Genomic DNA, 21,371 nt, shown 5'->3' with positions numbered 1-21,371 from the left:
GGGACCCCTCAGGTCTGCAGGATTTGAAGATTCCCCCAGAAAAGACTGTCCAGCTGGGATCCCTGCAGGACTGATAGGGCCTCGAGCAGAGGTCATGGCGAGGATCGAAGGGGTGGAGTGTAAAGCAGTGCTTGACACTGGATCTCAAGTGACTATTATATTTCAGTCATTCTACCAACAGATGCTTAGGCACCTGCCTATACAGCCACTGACTGGCCTTGGCCTGTGTGGCCTCAGCATGGATGAATACCCCTACCAAGGGTATGTCATCGTGCACCTGGAATTCCCAGAGGAGGTTGCTGGGGTAAGAGAAGAGGTAGACACAGCTGCCTTAATATGCCCTGACCCTAAAGGGACCTCTGATGTGTCTGTGCTGATAGGGACCAACTCCAGTCTCTTCAAGGTACTCGCGGATTACTGCAGAAGGCGGGCTGGAGACCAGTACCTGAATACCCTGATGATCCATACGCTTTGTGCTGAAGCCTATAGGAAAATTGAGAGAGCTAAAAGGGACACATCTGAGCTACCGCTTGGGGCACTGAAGTACGCGGGCACAACCCCCTTAGTAGTGCCTGCAAGGACGGAGCAAGAAGTGCTTGTCATGAGTACCTGGCTGAAAGGCAGTAAAGGGACGTTAGCAATGATAGAGCAGCCGATGGGAGGAGAGCTCCCTGAAGGAGTGCTGGTCCCCAGTGGAGTCATAACCCTACCTGCTGAAGCCCAGGAAAGGGTGACTATACTGATTGCTAATGAAACGAGTCGTGATGTTGTTGTGAAGCAAGGACAAAAGATAGCAGACCTCTTTGAGCCTGAGTCGATTGTAAAACCCCAGTGTGAAACTCAAGTTCCGACAATAGACCCAGCAAAGTTTGACTTTGGAGATTCACCAGTGTCCGAGGACTGGAAAGATCGCCTGAGGAAGAAACTTTGTGAAAGATCCAAGGTGTTCTCACTGCATGAGTGGGATGTGGGATGTGCAAAAGGAGTAGAGCACAATATCAGACTACATGACTCTTGACCTTTCAGGGAGAGATCTAGGAAGATTGCTCTCTCTGAGATGGAAGATGTGCGACATCATCTTCAGGAGCTGGCTGCGAATGGCATCATTACAGAGTCCCGCAGCCCATACGCCTCACCCATTGTGGTAGTCCGCAAAAAGAATGGGAAAATCCGGATGTGTATTGACTACCGCACCCTAAACAGCCGTACTGTGGTCGACCAGTACACTATGCCTCGAGTGCAAGATGCTTTAGACTGTTTGCTGGGAAGCCAGTGGTTCTCTGTGTTGGATCTTCGAAGTGGATACTACCAGATCCCTCTGGGAGAAGAAGATAAGGAGAAGACAGCCTTCATCTGCCCGTTAGGGTTTTATCAGTTCGAACGCATGCCCCAAGGGATTTCTGGAGCACCTGCCACCTTTCAACGTCTCATGGAGAAAGTTGTGGGAGACATGAATTTACTGCAAGTGTTAGTTTATTTGGATGACCTGATTGTGTTTGGAAGAACCTTAGAGGAGCATGAAGAAAGACTTCTTAAAGTGCTTGATAGGTTGGAGGATTATGGTCTGAAGCTTTCAATTGACAAATGCCAGTTCTGCAGAACCTCAGTGAAGTATGTGGGTCACATTGTGTCCCAAGAAGGTGTGAGTACTGATCCTGATAAAATAGAAGCACTCACTACATGGCCACGTCCAAGTAACTACAGAGAACTCAAGACCTTTCTTGGATTTAGTGGCTACTACCGCAGATTTGTGAAAAACTATGCTACGATTGTAAAGCCTCTGAATGATCTTACCAGGGGACATCAGTCCAGCAAGAACAAATCTAAGTCCAAGAATAAGGGGAGGTCCCCAAAGCCTCCTGTGCAGAGACACAATGGCCCCTTTGCACCATTTGGGCCACGGTGGGATGAGAGATGTGAAAGGGCTTTTCAAGAAATCATTACTTGCCTAACTCATGCTCCAGTCCTAGTTTTTGCTGACCCAAGCAAACCATTTATCCTGCATACTGATGCCAGTTTGGAGGGTCTGGGAGCAGTCCTGTACCAGGAAGTGGAATGCAAATGTAAACCTGTAGCCTTTGCCAGCCGAGGATTGTCTGATAGTGAAACTCGCTATCCCACCCACAAGCTGGAATTTTTGGCCTTGAAATGGGCCATCACTGAGAAATTTCGAGACTACTTGTATGGTGCTCAGTTCCAGGTGTGAACAGACAACAATCCACTGACTTATGTGTTAACAAGTGCTAAGCTGGATGCTACAGGGCAGAGATGGGTGGCCGCCTTGGCTAGCTATGAGTTCAGCATTCAGTACCGATCAGGGAGAAGCAATGTAGATGCAGATGCATTGTCCAGGCGTCCGCAGGCTCCAGAAGTTGCTGTGATACCCACAGATGAAGTGAGAGCTATTTGCAGTGTGAGTCGCCGAGAGCCAGAGGCCCGTGAGGGCCTTCAGGGATGTGTTGCAGAAGCTTTGGGCCTGCCCCCTGAATGCATGCCTTCTGCTTCAGTGAACTATATTGCATTAGACCAATCTCCTTTGCCCATGCTCAATGCGGCTGACTGGCAAGAAGCCCAGCGGCAAGATATTGACATTCGTGATACACTACTTGCCAAAAGGGAGGGGCGAAGCCCAGCTGCGGTTGTCCCACCTAACCCGGAGGGTAAACTACTATTGAGAGAATGGACCAAACTAAAACTGATTCAGGGAGTGCTACACCGAATGACCACTGACCCTTTACAAAAACAACGAGCACAACTAGTACTGCCAAAAAAGTACAGAGCCCTGGCCATGAGGGCCCTGCATGATGACTTTGGGCATTTAGGGATGGAGAGGACCCTGGAACTTATTCGTAGTAGGTTCTATTGGCCCCGAATGGCTGAAGATGTTCGCAGGAAATGTGCGACTTGCGCTCGATGTGTTCAAAGGAAAACTCTGCCCACGAGGGCTGCATATCTCAAGAACATCACCAGTAACAAACCTTTGGAGTTGGTATGCATTGATTTCTTGTCTGTAGAGGTAGACAAGAGGAATGTTGGAAACATTCTAGTAGTGACTGACCATTTTACACGGTATGCACAAGCATATCCCACACGTGATCAGAGGGCCACCACAGTTGCTCGAGTATTGTGGGACAAATATTTCTCAGTCTATGGATTCCCGGCTCGGATACACTCTGATCAGGGGCGGGATTTTGAGAGTCACCTTCTGAAGGAGGTGCTGAAGATAGCAGGAATTAAAAAGTCTAGAGCAACGCCTTATCACCCCCAAGGTGACCCTCAGCCAGAGAGGTTCAATCGAACCCTATTAGATATGTTGGGAACTTTGCGACCAGAGCAGAAGGCAACCTGGAGCCAGCATGTCGCATTTCTGGTTCATGCCTACAATGCTACAAAGAACGATGCTACGGGAGTCACCCCATATCTCTTGATGTTTGGGCGAGAACCAAGATTACCCATAGACTTGTGCTTTGGTGTATCAGAGGATGGAGATAGCTATGAAACTCATCAGCAATATGCATCCCGACTAAGAGAAAAGCTGCGGGATGCTTATCGCTTAGCTACCGCTGCGGCTCGGAAGAACGCAGACCGCAACAAACATCGATATGATGCTAGAGTGCGTTCGCAGGAGCTCCAGCCGGGGGACAGAGTCCTGCTGCGAAATTTGGGTATTGCTGGCAAACACAAGATAGCTGACAGATGGAAGGCAATACCTTACCTGGTGATGGAAAAGCTGGGAGATCTGCCGGTCTACAAGATCAAACCTGAAGACGGTCCAGGGCAAATAAAGATGGTGCATAGAAACCTTTTGCTCCCTGTGGGGGAATTGGTAAGCACCCCTTATGAGATGGACCACGGCAGGGCCACCGGGCAGAACAGAGGTGCTAGACCAAAGCCGCCATCCAACACAGACAGTGGGCCCCCTGCAGCTAACTTACCCCTATTCTGCACATCTGAGAGTGAGTCTGAGGAGGAAGACACAACCCTGGTGTATCCTGGGATGGAGACAAGATTTCAGTCTCGATCAGCTGAACCAAACGAGAGTTTTCCCTCTTCCGCCCTAAACCCAATGGCGGAACTATTTAGGCCCCTTTCTGATACCCCGGTGCTGCTGATGAGACCCCCTTGTGATGACACACACAGGTTATTGGACAATGGGGACAGACAGGTAGAGGATGTCCTGGGCACCTTGGACCCTCCAGCGTTAGAACTAGGGGTGCAGGGGCCTACGCCAGTAGCCGAGGGACCCTCCAGGGAAGCCTCTCCATCCGTCACTCAAGAGGATGTTCCCCCTACCTCGGCAACAGAGATTTTCAATAGAAGAGACAGGGTGATAAGACCAGTGAAACGGTTAACTTATGATGCACCTGGGGTGACTAGTGAGGAGCCAATACATTTAGCACACAGGCTTGTGGAAGCTAAAGTGGGCTTCCTGAGGCCCTTTGGAGGAAACCAATGAGTTGGTATAAAGGGAGTGTGATTTGTCGGGACGACAAAGTCTCGGCTGGGGGGAGGATGTAAGCAGTGTCAGGATGAGCTCCACCCTGACATCTGGTGGTGAGGTGTGGCAAGTTGTGGAAAAGAACTTCAGGGGCCGATCTCATTTGCATAGGCACACCCACCACGCCTAGAATGAGACCCTAGCTGCCCAAATGGTCACTTTGGCTGCTGTGGGATCCCCAGTGTCTCTGTTATTGGGGCAGGAAGAATAAATTGTTATTACCCTGATTATGGGAACTGTGCTTGGAACTGTACGTGGCCTTTTGTTATGATGGAGGGATTCACCATCAACTAAGTAGCACTCGCTAGGCAAGGGTCATGGGTTCCAAAACTGTGTGAAGGGAGAGAGGCTGGGGACAAGTATTAATACTTGGTGGCATGGGCCCCTTGGTGAGGGCCTTACATGCTAATTGCACTTCCTCCTCTCTCCACTGTGGAATATCAGAGCTAATTTTGATTTCATTAGAAGTCTAGTTATAGGCTGCTGAGCTCACTTTGGGCTGACAGTGCACCAGCACTGGGGCTCCCCTACTACAAGCTGAACGTACCTAAGAGCTGAAATCACTGAGTGTTGTGTTAAGTAGTGGGGGAGCCTGAAGATATAGCTGAAGCCAGCAATGCCCCTCTGCCATGTACATTGGTCAAACTGGACAGTCTCTACATAAAAGAATAAATGGACACAAATCAGATGTCAAGAATTATAACATTCATAAACCAGTCGGAGAACACTTCAATCTCTCTGGTCACGCAATCACAGACATGAAGGTCGCTATCTTAAAACAAAAAAACTTCAAATCCAGACTCCAGCGAGAAACTGCTGAATTGGAATTCATTTGCAAATTGGATACTATTAATTTAGGCTTAAATAGAGACTGGGAGTGGCTAAGTCATTATGCAAGGTAGCCTATTTCCTCTTGTTTTTTCCTACCCCGCCCTCCCCCCAGATGTTCTGGTTTAACTTGGATTTAAACTTGGAGAGTGGTCAGTTTGGACGAGCTATTACCAGCAGGAGAGTGAGTCTGTGTGTGTATGGGGGTGGGTTTTTGGAGGGGGGTGAGGGAGTGAGAGAACCTGGATTTGTGCAGGAAATGGCCTAACTTCATTATCATGCACATTGTGTAAAGAGTTGTCACTTTGGATGGGCTATCACCAGCAGGAGAGTGAATTTGTGTGGGGGGGTGGAGGGTGAGAAAACCTGGATTTGTGCTGGAAATGGCCTAACCTGACGATTACTTTAGATAAGCTATTACCAGCAGGACAGTGGGGTGGGAGGAGGTACTGTTTCATATTCTCTGTGTATATATAAAGTCTGCTGCAGTTTCCACGGTATGCATCTGATGAAGTGAGCTGTAGCTCACGAAAGCTCATGCTCAAATAAATTGGTTAGTCTCTAAGGTGCCACAAGTACTCCTTTTCTTTTTGCGAATACAGACTAACACGGCTGTTACTCTGAAACCTGAAGATATATTGTGGAGCAGTTTGCGGGACGGCTGGAGTGCCTTGCGGACTGGCTGGTGAAGCAGTTCGACGCGGAGCAGTTTGTGGATGGCAGGAGCTGCTTGTGGGCCATGGAGCTGAGCGAAGGAGTTCGTGGGGCGGCTGGCGGAGCGGAGCGGAGCTGAGCGAAGGAGTTCGTGGGGTGGCTGGCGGAGCGGAGCGCAGCTGAGCGAAGGAGTTCGTGGGGCGGCTGGCGGAGCGGAGCGCAGCTGAGCGAAGGAGTTCGTGGGGCGGCTGGCAGAGCGGAGCGCCGCTATGGAGCTATGGGGCGGTCAGCTTCAGATCATGTAAGGTGCCTCTTACCCCCGTCCCATTTCCACCCAGGTTGGGAGGTAAAGCTCCGCAGATAAACTTTCGAACTCTGGGGCTGCCCTGACCAGGGACAGAGACTTTTGGGGGCATTGGACTTTTGGGGCTTTGGGTGATTTGGGGTTGCTGGACTCAAGAACCAAAGGGAAAAGGGCATGCCCCAATTTGCTTGGGGTGGGTTTTTTTTGCTCATGGGTTGTGTTATGAATCCTGTTGGTGGTGTTTCCCCAACATAATGCCACATTGTTTCTCTCTGTTATTAAAAGGCTTTTGCTACACTCAGACTATGTGCTTGCGAGAGGGGAAGTATTGCCTCTTGGAGGCGCCCAGCGGGGGTGGTATATATTTGTCCCAGGTCACTGGGTGGGGGCTCGAGCCGGTTTGCATTGTGTTATTGGAATGGATCCCCTAGATATTGAACCCGGCCCTTGTTGCTGCCAACTCTGACGGGCAGAAGGGTTACACACTCAACACACATCACAACACCAAGCGAAGCAACCGTGCATTGCATTCCTACAGGCCCCCTGCTGTCCCACCCACACATCACACTGAGAACACGGAGGATAAACTCCTGCCCTACTGAAATCATTGACAAAGGCCCCATTGACTTCCCTGGCAGCAGGATCTCACCCATACAACCCAGTATTGCCATGCACAAGCATGGAAAAACAGGAGAGTTTTTAAAATACTGACACACCTGGAGTTGAGTTTGGCCTGCACTTCTGAGCCTTTTGGTTGCACTCAGGTCACATTCTCAAGATCTCCTCTGCAACCATGAGGCCTAAATGAAAGCTGAGATTCTCCTGCAATCTCCTGCTTTCAGCAGCTGCGCTGGTAAGAAACACACCCAAGATCGCTAGATGTTTAATAAAATCGTTTGAGTGGGGCAGCATAGACACCCCATCATCACCTAGGAGACTGCACTGTGGGAGTCTATGGAACTGCACTACACATTCAGGGTCTGATATTCAAGAGCTCCACACTCACAACTGAAGCCTGGTTTTTAGGAGCACTCGGACCCCGATCTTCAAAGGTATTTAGGCACCTAACTCCCAGTGAGGATCTGGGCCTCCGCTCCCAGCAGCTGCCCCTGTGAGGACACAGATGGCCAGAATTGTCAAGGGTTCCCCACTCTGAACACTGTGTGCTAAGCTCTCTTGTGGAAAATATCCGGCCTTAATAAACAATACATAAAAAAACCTCAGCAGTCCCCTGCCAGCAGCAGCTCCCATAAGAGAATGCTACAAGAGGGCTGCTTGAAGGTTAGCTGGATGGCAGAAGTCGGGGATATTTGGATGCAGGGGGTTAGACTTGGGCCATCTGGATTTTCCTCCAGTGAAGAAAAGCCACTAGAATGACTCTTCAGTCTGACACGTCACCTTGGAGGTGGGTTTCCCCTCTTGAGTCTGATTATTTTCTTCCTGGATATTTTCTCCTTTTGCCCTCCAGAAGTCTTTCAAATGATCAATTTCCCTCCCATTCCTGTGTCCCATCTCAGAAGAGCAAGCAGTAGAGGAGAGCGGCACTGGCTTGAGCAAACAGTCTCTTTAGTCTCCCATTCAGGAGACACTTGCTGAGAAAAAGCTTTGCTCTGGGAATCTTTCAGCTCCTCAGCACTCAGATAGGAGGAATCCGAACAGGTACTCCAGCCAAATGGCCTCTTCAGAGCAACCGCTGATTGGTTCTATGAGACTTACAGGGCCAGCCCTGGAAGTCATGCAGGAAAGGGATTTCTGTAAGACGGCAGGTGCTATGGAGAGTGGTAGATACTTTAGAAGAGGAAGAAGAAGAAGAAGAAGGTGATTCTGGGGGAGAGCCTCAATGGATCATGCACCGTTTTCATCTGCTCTCAAGAGCGTGGTGAGCTGTGTGAGTCATAGTTAGGTCCTTCGCTTTGGAAAACTCATTTGGGAGGAGGAGGATGGTGTCTGTTGCTTTCTATCTGGTTAAGGGGGCAGCCTGAGACACGTCTCTTCCCAAGAAATACCCTTGCTAGTCCATCTTAAAAGTAGTCCATTGCATTCCAGTCCAGGACTGGGGGGGAGGGGGGAATGCCAACAGCTGGGGTGTAACTATAGTCAAAGCAGGGTTGTCAAGTTCCAGTGCACTGCACCCAGCCGGGGGCTGGGGCACATGACTTACGAGGAGAGGCTGAGAGAACTGGAGTTATTTAGTCTGCAGAAGAGAAGAGTGAGGGGGGATTTTATAGCAGCCTTCAACTACCTGAAGGGGGGTTCCAAAGAGGATGGAGCTCGGCTGTTCTCAGTGGTGGCAGATGACAGAACAAGGAGTAATGGTCTCAAGTTGCAGTGGGGGAGGTCTAGGTTGGATATTAGGAAACACTATTTCACTAGGAGGGTGGTGAAACACTGGAATGCGTTACCTAGGGAGGTGATGGAATCTCCATCCTTAGAGGTTTTTAAGGCCCGGCTTGACAAAGCCCTGGCTGGGCTGATTTAGTTGGTGTTGGTCCTGCTTTGAGCAGGGGGTTGGACTAGATGACCTCCTGAGGTCTCTTCCAACCCTAATCTTCTATGATTCTTTCTCTAAGCCCTGGTCTACACTACGAGTTTAGGTCGAATTTAGCAGCATTAGATCGATTTAACCCTCCACCCGTCCACACGACGAAGCCATTTTTGTCGACTTAAAGGGCTCTTAAAATTGATTTCTGTACTCCTCCCCAACGAGGGGATTAGTGCTGAAATTGACATTGCTGGTTCGAATTTGGCATAGTGTGGACACAATTCAACGGTATTGGCCTCCGGGAACTATCCCAGAGTGCTCCATTGTGACCACTCTGGACAGCACTCTCAACTCTGATGCACTAGCAAGGTACACAGGAAAAGCCCCGGGGAACTTTTGAATTTCATTTCTTGTTTGGCCAGCGTGGCCAGGGTGGCAAGCATGCAGTCCCAGAATCGCAAAAGAGCTCCAGCATGGACCGAATGGGAGATACTGGATCTGATCACTGTATGGGGAGACAAATCCATGCTATCAGAACTCTGTTCCAAAAGATAAAATGCCAAAATATTTGCAAAAATCTCCAAGGGCATGAAGGACAGAGGCTACAACAGGGACTCACAGCAGTGCCGTGTGAAAATTAAGGAGCTCAGGCAAGCCTACCAAAAAACCAAAGAGGCAAATGGCCGCTCTGGGTCAGAGCCCAAGACATGTCGCTGTTATGATGAGCTGCATGCAATTCTAGGGGGCCCCCCCTACCACTACCCCACCCTGTCCGTGGACACCTGCAAGGGGGGAGTCTCATGCAACAGGAATGAGGATTTTGGGGATGAGGAAGAGGAGGAGGAGGAGGAGGAGAAGGATAGCGCACAGCAGGCAAGCAGAGAAACCATTCTCCCCGACAGCCAGGAACTGTTTATCACCCTGGAGCCAATACCCTCCCAACCCTCCCAAGGCGGGCTCCCGGACCATGAAGCTGGAGAAAGCACCTCTGGTGAGTGTACCTTTGTAAATATAATACAGGGTTTAAAAGCAAGTGTGTTTAATTATTAATTTGCCCTGAAGACTTGGGATGCATTCGCGGCCAGTACAGCTTCTGGAAAAGTCTGTTAATGTGTCTGGGGATGGAGCAGAAATGCTCCAGGGACATCTCCATGAAGCTCTTCTGGAGGTACTCCCAAAGCATTTGCAAAAGGTTTCTGGGGAGGGCAGCCTTATTCCATCCTCCATGGTAGGACACTTTACCACGCTAGGCCAGTAGCACATAGTCTGGAATCATTGCATAACAAAGCACGGCAGCGTATGGTCCCGGTGTTTGCTGGCATTCAAGCAACATCAGTTCTTTATCTCTCTGTGTTATCCTCAGGAGAGTGATCGTCCCAGAGAATTGGGTGGTGGTGGGGGTTTAGTTGGGTTTGTGCTGCACGTTAACCTGAAAATCGCAGCCCCTCCTTTTAAATGGCCAACCCAACGGGTGCTTGGTATGGGAAAGGAGGGTGCTGCTGTTTGAAACCATTCCCACATCTTATGAAGGTTGAAGAAGCCGAAAGACTGTGGCTTACTATGGCTGCCTGCAAGGCAAATTCTGTTGCCCGGCCCTGCGTGTGTGATCTCTCACACCAAACCAGCAGGCCCTCAATATAAGAGGCAAAATGCGACCTTGTACCGAAAGCACATGTGCTGTGTAATGTTAACAGCCTGGTTCACCATGAAAGAGTCTACCCATTGTTCTCTAAAATGTGTCTTTTAAAATACTACTCTCCCTTTTTTCCCTCCCACAGCTGCAAATGTTTCAACACTCTCCCTATCATCTCCATCCCAGAGGCTAGCGTAGATAAGAAGGCGAAAAAAACGCACTCGTGATGAAATGTTCTCTGAGCTCATGCAGTCCACCCAAACTGAAAGATCCCAGCAGAATGCGTGGAGGCAAGCAATGGCAGAGTCCAGAAAAGCACAAAATGAACGCAAGGACAGGAGGGACACGTGAGAGAAGTGGTGGGAGCAAGAGGAGAGGTGGTGGCAGTGTGGTAAGAGGAGGCAGGAGGCAATGCTGAGGATCCTCCCTCCTCCCAAACCCCACCTGGTGCTTCCCTCCTCCCCCACCCCTCCCGGCTACCTTGGCAGTTATCCCCCTATTTGTGTGACAAATTAACAAAGAATGCATGAATTTGAAACAACAATGACTTTATTGCCTCTGCAAGTGGTGATCGAAGGGGGGAGGGGAGGGTGGTTGGCTTGCAGGGAAGTAGAGTGAACCAAGGGGCGGGGGGTTTTCATCAAGGAGAAACAAACAGAACTTTCACACCGTAGCCTGGTCAGCCATGAAACTGGTTTTCAAACCTTCTCTGATGTGCAGCGCATCCTGCTGTGCTCTTCTAATCGCCCTGGTGTCTGGCTGCGCGTAATCAGTGGCCAGGCGATTTGCCTCAAGTTCCCACCCCGCCATAAACATCTCCCCCTTACTCTCACAGATATTGTGGAGCGCACAGCAAGCAGTAATAACAGTGGGAATATTGGTTTCGTTGAGGTCTAACCGAGTCAGTAAATTGTGCCAGAGTGCTTTTAAACGTCCAAATGCACATTCTACCACCATTCTGCACTTGCTCAGCCTGTAGTTGAACAGCTCCTGACAACTGTCCAGGCTGCCTGTGTATGGCTTCATGAGCAATGGTATTAAGGGGTAGGCTGGGTCCCCCAGGATAGTATAGTCATTTCAACATCTCCAATAATTATTTTCTGGTCTGGGAAGTAAGTCCCTTCCTGCAGCTGTTCAAACAGACCAGAGTTCCTGAAGATGCGAGCGTCATGAACCTTTCTCGGCCATCCCACGTTGATGTTGGTGAAACATCCCTTGTGATCCACCAGTGCTTACAGCACCATTGAAAAATACCCCTTGCGGTTTATGTACTCACTGCCTTAGTGCTCTGGTGCCAAGATAGGGATATGGGTTCCGTCTATCGCCCCGTCGCAGTTAGGGAATCCCATTGCAGCAAAGCCATCCACTATGACTTGCACATTTCCCAGAGTCACTACCCTTGATAGCAGCAGCTCAGTGATTGCGTTGGCTACTTGCATCACAGCAGCCCCCATAGTAGATTTGCCCACTCTAAATTGATTCCCAACTGACTGGTAGCTGTCTGGAGTTGCAAGCTTCCACAGGGCTATTGCCACTCGCTTGTGAACTGTGAGGCCTGCTCTCATCTTTGTATTCTGGCGCTTCAGGGCAGGGGAAAGCAAGTCACAAGGTTCCATGAAAGTGCCCTTACGCATGCGAAAGTTTCTCAGCCACTGGGATTCATCCCAGACCTGCAACACTATGTGGTCCCACCAGTCTGTGCTTGTTTCCCTGGCCCAGAATCGGCATTCCACGGCATGAGCCTGCCCCATTGCCACCAGGATGTCCAAATTGCCAGGGCCCGTGCTTTGAGAGAAGTCTGTGTCCATGTCCTTATCACTCTCGCCACCGCACTGCCTCCTCGCCTGCTTTTGCAGGTTCTAGTTCTGCACATACTGTACGATAATGTGCGAGGTGTTTACAATGCTCATAACTGCCGTGGTGATCTGAGCGGGCTCCATGCTTGCCGTGGTACGGCATCTGCAGGAGAGCAGAGTGCGAGCGGAAGCGGTGGCTGACGACGGATGCCACGAGAGTAGATATTTATAGAATACGACGAGAGGACCTGCGAGGCGGATTCGTGAGAGCAGGAGAGCAGAGTTGCAGTGGAAGTGGTGGGGGACGACGGTTAGCACCGCACACATTTCCCGAGGAAGAACACAAGTACCCGGAAGCCCATGACAGACAACATGGAGAAATTCGCCATTGAGACAATAGCAGCAGAGCAGAGTTGCAGTGGAAGCGGTGGAGGACGACGGTTAGCAGTCCTACTGCACCGTCTGCTGCCAGCAGCACCCAGGACACAACAGCGGCGATGGGGGTGAGCTGAGTTGAGCAGGCTGCACGCTTGCTGTGATATGGTGTCTGCGCGGAAGAAAGGCACAAAACGATTGTCTGCCGTTGCTTTCACAGAGGGAGGTGGCGACTGACGACATGTACCCAAAACCACCCACAACAATGTTTTTGCCCCATCAGGCATTGGGAGCTTAACCCAGAATTCTAATGGGCGGCGGAGAGTGCAGGAACTGTGGGATAGCTACCCACAGTGCAACACTCCGTAAGTCGATGCTAGCCACGGTAGTGAGGACGCACTCCGCTGACTTAATGCGCTTTGTGGTACATATGCAATCAACTGTATAAAATCGATTTATAAAAATTGACTTCTATAATATTGACCTAATTTCGTAGTGTAGACAGACCCTGTGTGTGTACCTGGAGTGACGAGTACAATGGGGCCTTGGTCTTGTTTGGGAGCTCTAGGCATCACTGCAATATAAATAATAATACTATTTTCCACAATAATAATAAATAATAACACACATCAATAAACCTGAATTTCTAACCTAAAAAAGAAACAAGGGGGGAGAAAAAACTTTAAACACACTCTCAAGCCTTCTGTATGCCTCATAAGGAAGCAAAAAAATCCCAAACCCGTTTTTCTGGGTTGGAGGTCATCTTTAGTACTGGGACATCATCATTAGCCCTGGTCTACACTAGACAGTTAGATTGACATAAGGCAGCTTATATTGACCTAACTATGTCAGTGTGCACACTACAGCCTTGCTCCTGCTGATGTGCCTTCCTACACCAACATCATAACTCCATCTCCAGTTTAACAGTGAGAGTAAATAACCACTGGAACAATTTACCCAGGGTTGTGGTGGATTCTCCATCACTGTCCATTTTTAAACAAAGAAAAGTCTGCTCTAGTTCAAACAGGAGCTATTGTGGGGCAGGTCTCTGGCTGGTGCTCTCCAGGGGTCAGGCTAGAATGATCACAATGGTTTCACCTGGCCCTGGAATCTAGGAATCAGTTGAGGCTTCAGCGCTGATAAAATCTGGCCTCCCTCAAATTGCCCTTTTCTGGAAAATATTGAATCTCTGTGACCATCAGACACTAGGAAGTTTTCTTTCTTCCAACTTCCCCAGCCATGTACCGGTGAGCGTACTCCAGCAAACCACCATAGCCCTCCTGGCTACTCACTGCTAGAGCAAAGTGACAGCCCTTGTTCCCCTCTGATAAGTGGACTCTCAGCATGCCTGCTACTTTTCAATCGCCCCCAACTGCTTTCTGGGAGCTGTAATAGTGGCTGCAGCATGTGTGGGTGGGTGGCCGGTGGCCTGCGTGGAGTGGTGTGGGTTGTTGGTTTTGTTTTTAAGTTAAAAGGGAGGTAGCATTAAGTAGCAGTTAGACCACAGGCCTGGGAATCAAGAGACCTGGGCTCTGATCCCAGCTGTGCCACTGATCTGCTGGACAGAGATTTAGGCAAGTCCCTTCTCCCCTCCATCCCTAGTGCCTCAGTTTCCCAATCTGTAAAATGGGGTAATGCCACTGACCTGCTTTAGTGAAGCCCGTTGACACCTGTGGGTGAAAACTGCTGCAGAAGTGCTACATCTGATTGGCAAGGGATGAAGTGTTTGGCAGCATGAGAGTGGTTTGCACTTGCCATGATCCGCCTGCTCCAGGGGAATGGGGCAGGCAGGGGTGTAATAGGGTACGTTTGTACGAGACAGATAACCCACAAGGGAACACAGCTCTTCCACTGGAATGGAGGGGCATTTCCCCCCAAAACAACTTTCCTCTAAGGCAGGGGTGACAAGCACATACCCACGCTAGCTGTGATGAAGCTAGTCACTAAAAATAGCAGCATAGCTGCAGCTGCCTGTGTGGTGGGATGGCTGAGCAGCCCTGAGTACGTACGGTCCCATGTGTGGCTGTGCACCTCCAGCTCCAGGGCAGATGGGCCCCGAGGTCTCGTACATGGGATGCACTGTGAGGCCCTGAGAATCTGTTGAGCAGCCCTGACTCCTGAAGAGAAGGGTGAGAAAGGGCCTGACAGCCTCTCTGTCTCCATCTTATCAGGGTGCCTGAGGCCAATCAGACTCAAGCCAATGGCATCTCCTTAGAGGCCAAGCAGGGATGTGCTGGGCCATAGGGTCCGACTCCTTGCCCAGCCTTTGTACCGTCGGCCATTGCACCTAGCTCCTTGGGACTGACTGGGAGCTGCCAAGGGCTCCTTGCCAGCGCCGAGAGGGTCATCTCTAGCATCTCCCCTGGTTCTTTGTTGCAGATGAAAATGGGGTGTGGCACGCAGTGGTCGTTATCCCCTCCTTCCTGGCCTCCTCCACACTGCTGGCGGTGGCAGCCATTGTCTGGAAGATGTGTCGGAGAGGGCAGGATGCTGAGAGGGAACCCATCGTCTTGCTGGAAGGTAAGGACACGAGCTCTGCAGCTTTGGGTCTCACTCCCCAAACAGGCCTTTGCCCATCTCCAGCCCCAGCGCCTGGATCTCTCCAAGATCCTCCAGTGAGCATGTCAGCAAAGCTTACTAGGTGAGTCCGAGTTAGGAGAGTTTTCAAGCCCTAATGAGCCTCACAGCTCCCAAATGGCTTGTCTGGATCCCCTCCCGAAGCGACAGAACGTTGCCAGCTGCACACATGGCCTGCACCCAGGATGGGACGTGGAAAGGAGTGAAAAGGGGGTGCCTGTAAATCTCACAATGGTGCCTGTAAATCTCAGCCAAACCTTTGGAGTGGCTGCTGCTGTGTAATTCAGCTGCACAACCCCTCTGAGAAGTAGGTCAAGATGATCAGTGCACGCAGGAGTTGTGAGTCCGAGCCCTCTTTTCTGACCATTATGTCGCACTTCCTGCTGGCTAGAGATTGGTCAAAGTCAGCCAGTCATTGAGGGTGTAAGCTGAGCAATAGAGGAATTTCCCCCAGGTTACAGTCCTGTTCAGTTGCAGAGGTTCAGCCTGTGTAGCGCACTGAAACAGGAAGCAAAGATTCTGCTAGACTGTATTCAGAGTAACAGCCGTGTTAGTCTGTATTCGCAAAAAGAAAAGGAGTACTTGTGGCACAAGCTACACGAAAGCTTATGCTCAAATAAATTGGTTAGTCTCTAAGGTGCCACAAGTACTCCTTTTCTTTTTGCTAGACTGTAGAGATTCAGCCCGGTTTCCGTTGCGTCGGTCAGGGAGATGCCATGGCAGCAGGGATCCCAGCCCTCCCCTCACAGGGCTCTTGTGTGGCACCAAGACTGATTTAGTTCCAGGCCACAATCATTTCTGGGGACAGCTCTCTTGGCAGCACCGGCCCTGGAGCCTCTGCAGTGGCAACATACAGTCCAAGCAGAGAGGATCTGGATCCTGAAGTAGCAGCCAGCGTGGAGGGAGCTCGTCAGTCCTGCCAGGGTTGAACATTTCCACTGAAGGTCATGTGTGTCAGCTCCTCTTGTAGACAGAGATCAGCCTACAGCCCAACCCTGCTGAGTGCCAGCTGAAAGAACATCCATGAAAATACAGCACTGGAGACAGCCTGGCGTTTTAGCATGTCCCTTCCTCCCTCCAACTAAAGGTTGCATTATCATCACATTTCATACCTCACCAGGCACAGCCCACGAGAACAGCATTACAGAGCCCTTTGCGCTAAATCACAAACGTAAGGGGAAAAGAAAGAGAAATACAAAGAACTGAAGCAAGGCCCAGAGCCATTCCACCTCCTCTACACCTCTCTCAGATCTGTGGTGCTCAGGGCTATTGAGGTACCAGGAATTCTCCCAGATTTAAGTGGTAATTTTATTTATGTCTGTTATTGTCCCAGGGGTTTGTTGCCATGTTAACAAACACCAACCAAAAGCAAACAAATTATTTGAGGAACAGATATTGCGATCATATCCAGATGGTATGCAAAGGTAATGGTAATACTACATTGCATCATTAGTTAATAGCCAATATAATTGAGTGGTTAGTTGATTTTTTCAGTTCAGTGGCCAACCTGAAAACCCCGGGGAAAAAATGGTTTGTTCGAAACAAAAATTGTGGTTTTTTTCCCCTTGCCAAAGTGAAAATCCCCCCAAAATATTTTCAGGTCAAACAAAACATTTTGAATGTCGATTTGAAAATTATATTTGCAAAAGAATTTGTTTGCATTTTCAAAAGAAAATGTCAAAACCATTCGTTTAGAAAATGTCAAAATCAAACATTGTGACATTTCCCCAAAAAACATTTTCAGAGTTGGAGGGAGGGGATTGGCCTAAACAATTTGACCTAGATTGGTGAGTAGTTTTGGTGTCTCAAAAATGCATTTTTCAATAAATCTACTGTGACCCGAGGTGCCTAGGGCAGCCTACACTGAAAATGCCGAGGGCAAGGCAGACTGCAAAGGGAGAGCAGATTCTCCCAGAACTGGAGGTTAACACTGTAGTTAGATTCACCAACCAAGCACAAACTGTGTTCCTGATTCCCCACATTGGTTATCAAGAAGCTAAACAAAAAAATAAATAAATCACCCAGCCCTCTTTATTGCATTCCAGTTCCCTGACTAGGTCCAGTAAGATGAGGAGTTATTTAAAACTCTGCTCACTATACAAAATGTTCTTCTGATCATAGAATTGTAGAATATCAGGGTTGGAAGGGACCTCAGGAGGTCATCTAGTCCAACCCCCTGCTCAAAGCAGGACCAATCCCCAACTAAATCATCCCAGCCAGGGCTTTGTCAAGCCTGACCTTAAAAACCTCTAAGGAAGGAGATTCCACCACCTCCCAAGGTAACGCATTCCAGTGTTCACCATCCTCCTAGTAAAAAGCTTTTCCTAATATCCAACCTAAACCTCCCCCACTGCAACTTGAGACCATTACTCCTTGTTCTGTCAAAGGGACAGAAATCCCCAAAGGGATCCAAAATACCATGCTGCCAGCCAGTCCTTTAGTAACTAAAACTAAAGGTTTATTAGAAAAGAACAAGAAGAGAGTTGTTAAATGGTCAAAGCCATCAGATACATACATAAGACTTCAGAGTCCATATATCAGGTTCTTAGCAGCATTGGTGAGTTTGCTGGCTTGTAGAGTCCCTCTGGAACACATCCAAAGCTTGGATGGGTCATTCAGTCCTTTTTTCAAAGCTTCAGTTTGTAGAGAAGTTGCTCCAGAGGTAAGAAGCCGGATTGAAGACAAAATGGAGATAGAAAAAAGAAAAGGAGTACTTGTGGCACCTTAGAGACTAACCAATTTATTTGAGCATGAGCTTTCGTGAACTACAGTTCACTTCATCGGATGCATACCGTGGAAACTGCAGCAGACTTTATATACACACAGAGAATATGAAAAAATACCTCCTCCCACCCCACTGTCCTGCTGGTAATAGCTTATCTAAAGTGATCATCAAGTTGGGCCATTTCCAGCACAAATCCAGATTTTCTCACCCACCTAGCAATATTGTTAACCTATCCAACTATACTGTCAGCCCAGCAGAAGCAGCTGTTCTATCTCGGGGCCTCTTCTTCTGCCCCTCCACCCCCACGAACATGATACAGTTCTGTGGTGACCTAGAATCCTATTTTCGACATCTCCGACTCAAGGAATATTTCCAAAATACCTCTGAACAACATACTAATCCACAGAGGTCTCCCTACCAACACTACAGAAAGAGGGATTCTAGGTGGACTCCTCCTGAAGGTCGAAACAGCAGACTGGACTTCTACATAGAGTGCTTTCGCCGACGTGCACGGGCTGAAATTGTGGAAAAGCAGCATCACTTGCCCCATAACCTCAGCCATGCGGAACGCAATGCCATCCACAGCCTCAGAAACAACTCTGACATCATAATCAAAAAGGCTGACAAAGGAGGTGCTGTTGTCATCATGAATAGGTCGGAATATGAACAAGAGGCTGCTCGGCAGCTCTCCAACACGAGTTTCTACAAGCCATTACCCTATGATCCCACTGAGAGTTACCAAAAGCAACTACACCATTTGCTCAAGAAACTTCCTGAAAAAGCACAAGATCAAATCCGCACAGACACACCCCTGGAACCCCGACCTGGGATATTCTATCTACTACCCAAGATCCATAAACCTGGAAATCCTGGGCGCCCCATCATCTCAGGGATTGGCACCCTGACAGCAGGATTGTCTGGCTATGTAGACTCCCTCCTCAGGCCCTATGCTACCAGCACTCCCAGCTACCTTCGAGACACCACTGACTTCCTGAGGAAACGTCAATCCATCGGTGATCTTCCTGATAACACCATCCTGGCCACTATGGATGTAGAAGCCCTCGACACCAACATTCCACACAAAGATGGACTACAAGCCGTCAAGAACACTATCCCCGATAATGTCACGGCTAACCTGGTGGCTGAACTTTGTGACTTTGTCCTTACCCATAACTATTTTACATTTGGGGACAATGTATACCTTCAGATCAGCGGCACTGCTATGGGTACCCGCATGGCCCCACAGTATGCCAACATTTTTATGGCTGATTTAGAACAACGCTTCCTCAGCTCTCATCCCCTAAAGCCCCTACTCTACTTGCGCTATATTGATGACATCTTCATCATCTGGACCCATGGAAAAGGAGCCCTTGAGGAATTCCACCATGATTTCAACAATTTCCATCCCACCATCAACCTCAGCCTGGTCCAGTCCACACAAGAGATCCACTTCCTGGACACTACAGTGCTCATAAACAATGGTCACATAAACACCACCCTATACCGGAAACCTACTGACCGCTATTCCTACCTGCATGCCTCCAGCTTTCACCCTGACCACACAATCCATCGTCTACAGCCAAGCTCTGCGATACAACCGTATTTGCTCCAACCCCTCAGACAGAGACAAACACCTACAAGATCTCTGTCAAGCTTTCTTACAACTACAATACCCACCTGCGGAAGTAAAGAAACAGATTGATAGAGCCAGAAGAGTTCCCAGAAATTACCTACTACAGGACAGGCCTAACAAAGAAAATAACAGAACGCCACTAGCCGTCACCTTCAGCCCCCAACTAAAACCCCTCCAACGCATTATTAAGGATCTACAACCTATCCTAAAGGATGACCCAACACTCTCACAAATCTTGGGAGACAGGCCAGTCCTTGCCTACAGACAGCCCCGCAACCTGAAGCAAATACTCACCAACAACCACATACCACACAACAGAACCACTAACCCAGGAACTTATCCTTGCAACAAAGCCCGTTGCCAACTGTGCCCACATATCTATTCAGGGGACACCATCACAGGGCCTAATAACATCAGCCACACTATCAGAGGCTCGTTCACCTGCACATCCACCAATGTGATACATGCCATCATGTGCCAGCAATGCCCCTCTGCCATTTACATTGGTCAAACTGGACAGTCTCTACGTAAAAGAATAAATGGACACAAATCAGATGTCAAGAATTATAACATTCATAAACCAGTCGGAGAACACTTCAATCTCTCTGGTCACGCAATCACAGACATGAAGGTCGCTATCTTAAAACAAAAAAACTTCAAATCCAGACTCCAGCGAGAAACTGCTGAATTGGAATTCATTTGCAAATTGGATACTATTAATTTAGGCTTAAATAGAGACTGGGAGTGGCTAAGTCATTATGCAAGGTAGCCTATTTCCCCTTGTTTTTTCCTACCCCCCCCCCCCCGATGTTCTGGTTTAACTTGGATTTAAACTTGGAGAGTGGTCAGTTTGGATGAGCTATTACCAGCAGGAGAGTGAGTTTGTGTGTGTATGGGGATGGGGGGGTGAGAAAACCTGGATTTGTGCTGGAAATGGCCCACCTTGATTATCATGCACATTGTAGGGAGAGTGGTCACTTTGGATGAGCTATTACCAGCAGGATAGTGAGTTTGTGTGTGTGCTTTTTGGGAGGGGGGTGAGGGGGTGAGAGAACCTGGATCTGTGCAGGAAATGGCCCAACTTGATTATCATGCACATTGTGTAGAGAGTTGTCACTTTGGATGGGCTATCACCAGCAGGAGTGTGAATTTGTGTGGGGGGGTGGAGGGTGAGAAAACCTGGATTTGTGCTGGAAATGGCCCAACTTGATAATCACTTTAGATAAGCTATTACCAGCAGGACAGTGGGGTGGGAGAAGGTATTTTTTCATATTCTCTGTGTGTATATAAAGTCTGCTGCAGTTTCCACGGTATGCATCCGATGAAGTGAGCTGTAGTTCACGAAAGCTCATGCTCAAATAAATTGGTTAGTCTCTAAGGTGCCACAAGTACTCCTTTTCTTTTTGCGAATACAGACTAACACGGCTGTTACTCTGAAACCTGTCAAAATGGAGATGGTGCAGCTGCCTTTTCTGTCCTTTGTCATGTGGCTTGTACATTCTCTGTCCCAAACACAAGCTCACAACACATGGGCCTGGAAAAACACTTGGAGTCCCCTGTCCACAGGCATGTCCCTACTTGTCCTGCTGACTCATTGTTGTAGCCCCTGGCTTCTCTCAATAGGTTCATTGTACAGCTGATTGCCATCAAGCAGGCCATCAAGAAGGCTGGATAGTGCTGATGCCAATCTGTCTGGGTGTGTGTGACGTTACTGACATAAGCTGGGACCGTATAGATCATTGTTGCAACCAAGGTCCTGTAGTGGCCCCAAATCTTGTATAAAGGGGGTCAAATAAGGTGTCTAAGATGAGGTTACGGTTTGCTGGTTAGGATTATGCTATCTGTATATGTGTATCATTTTTGTAG

At 48.9% G+C, this 21,371-nt stretch overlaps 1 protein-coding gene across 1 annotated transcript in view; it reads left to right on the top strand.

Annotated features, from left to right (window-relative positions):
• Positions 1-21,371, top strand: part of LOC144277038 (tyrosine-protein kinase STYK1-like) — a 55,562-nt gene that overhangs the window by 24,572 nt on the left and 9,619 nt on the right. Inside the window, exon 2 of the mRNA XM_077837564.1 lies at positions 14,950-15,090. Coding sequence (XP_077693690.1) covers positions 14,950-15,090 — 141 coding nt within the window. The remainder of the gene's footprint in view (positions 1-14,949; positions 15,091-21,371) is intronic.

The sequence above is a fragment of the Eretmochelys imbricata genome, chromosome 18 (assembly GCF_965152235.1).
Source record: "Eretmochelys imbricata isolate rEreImb1 chromosome 18, rEreImb1.hap1, whole genome shotgun sequence".
Lineage (NCBI taxonomy): Eukaryota > Metazoa > Chordata > Testudines > Cheloniidae > Eretmochelys > Eretmochelys imbricata.
Note: the sequence above shows the minus strand (reverse complement) of the source record. Positions and strands in the feature narration are given on the sequence as shown.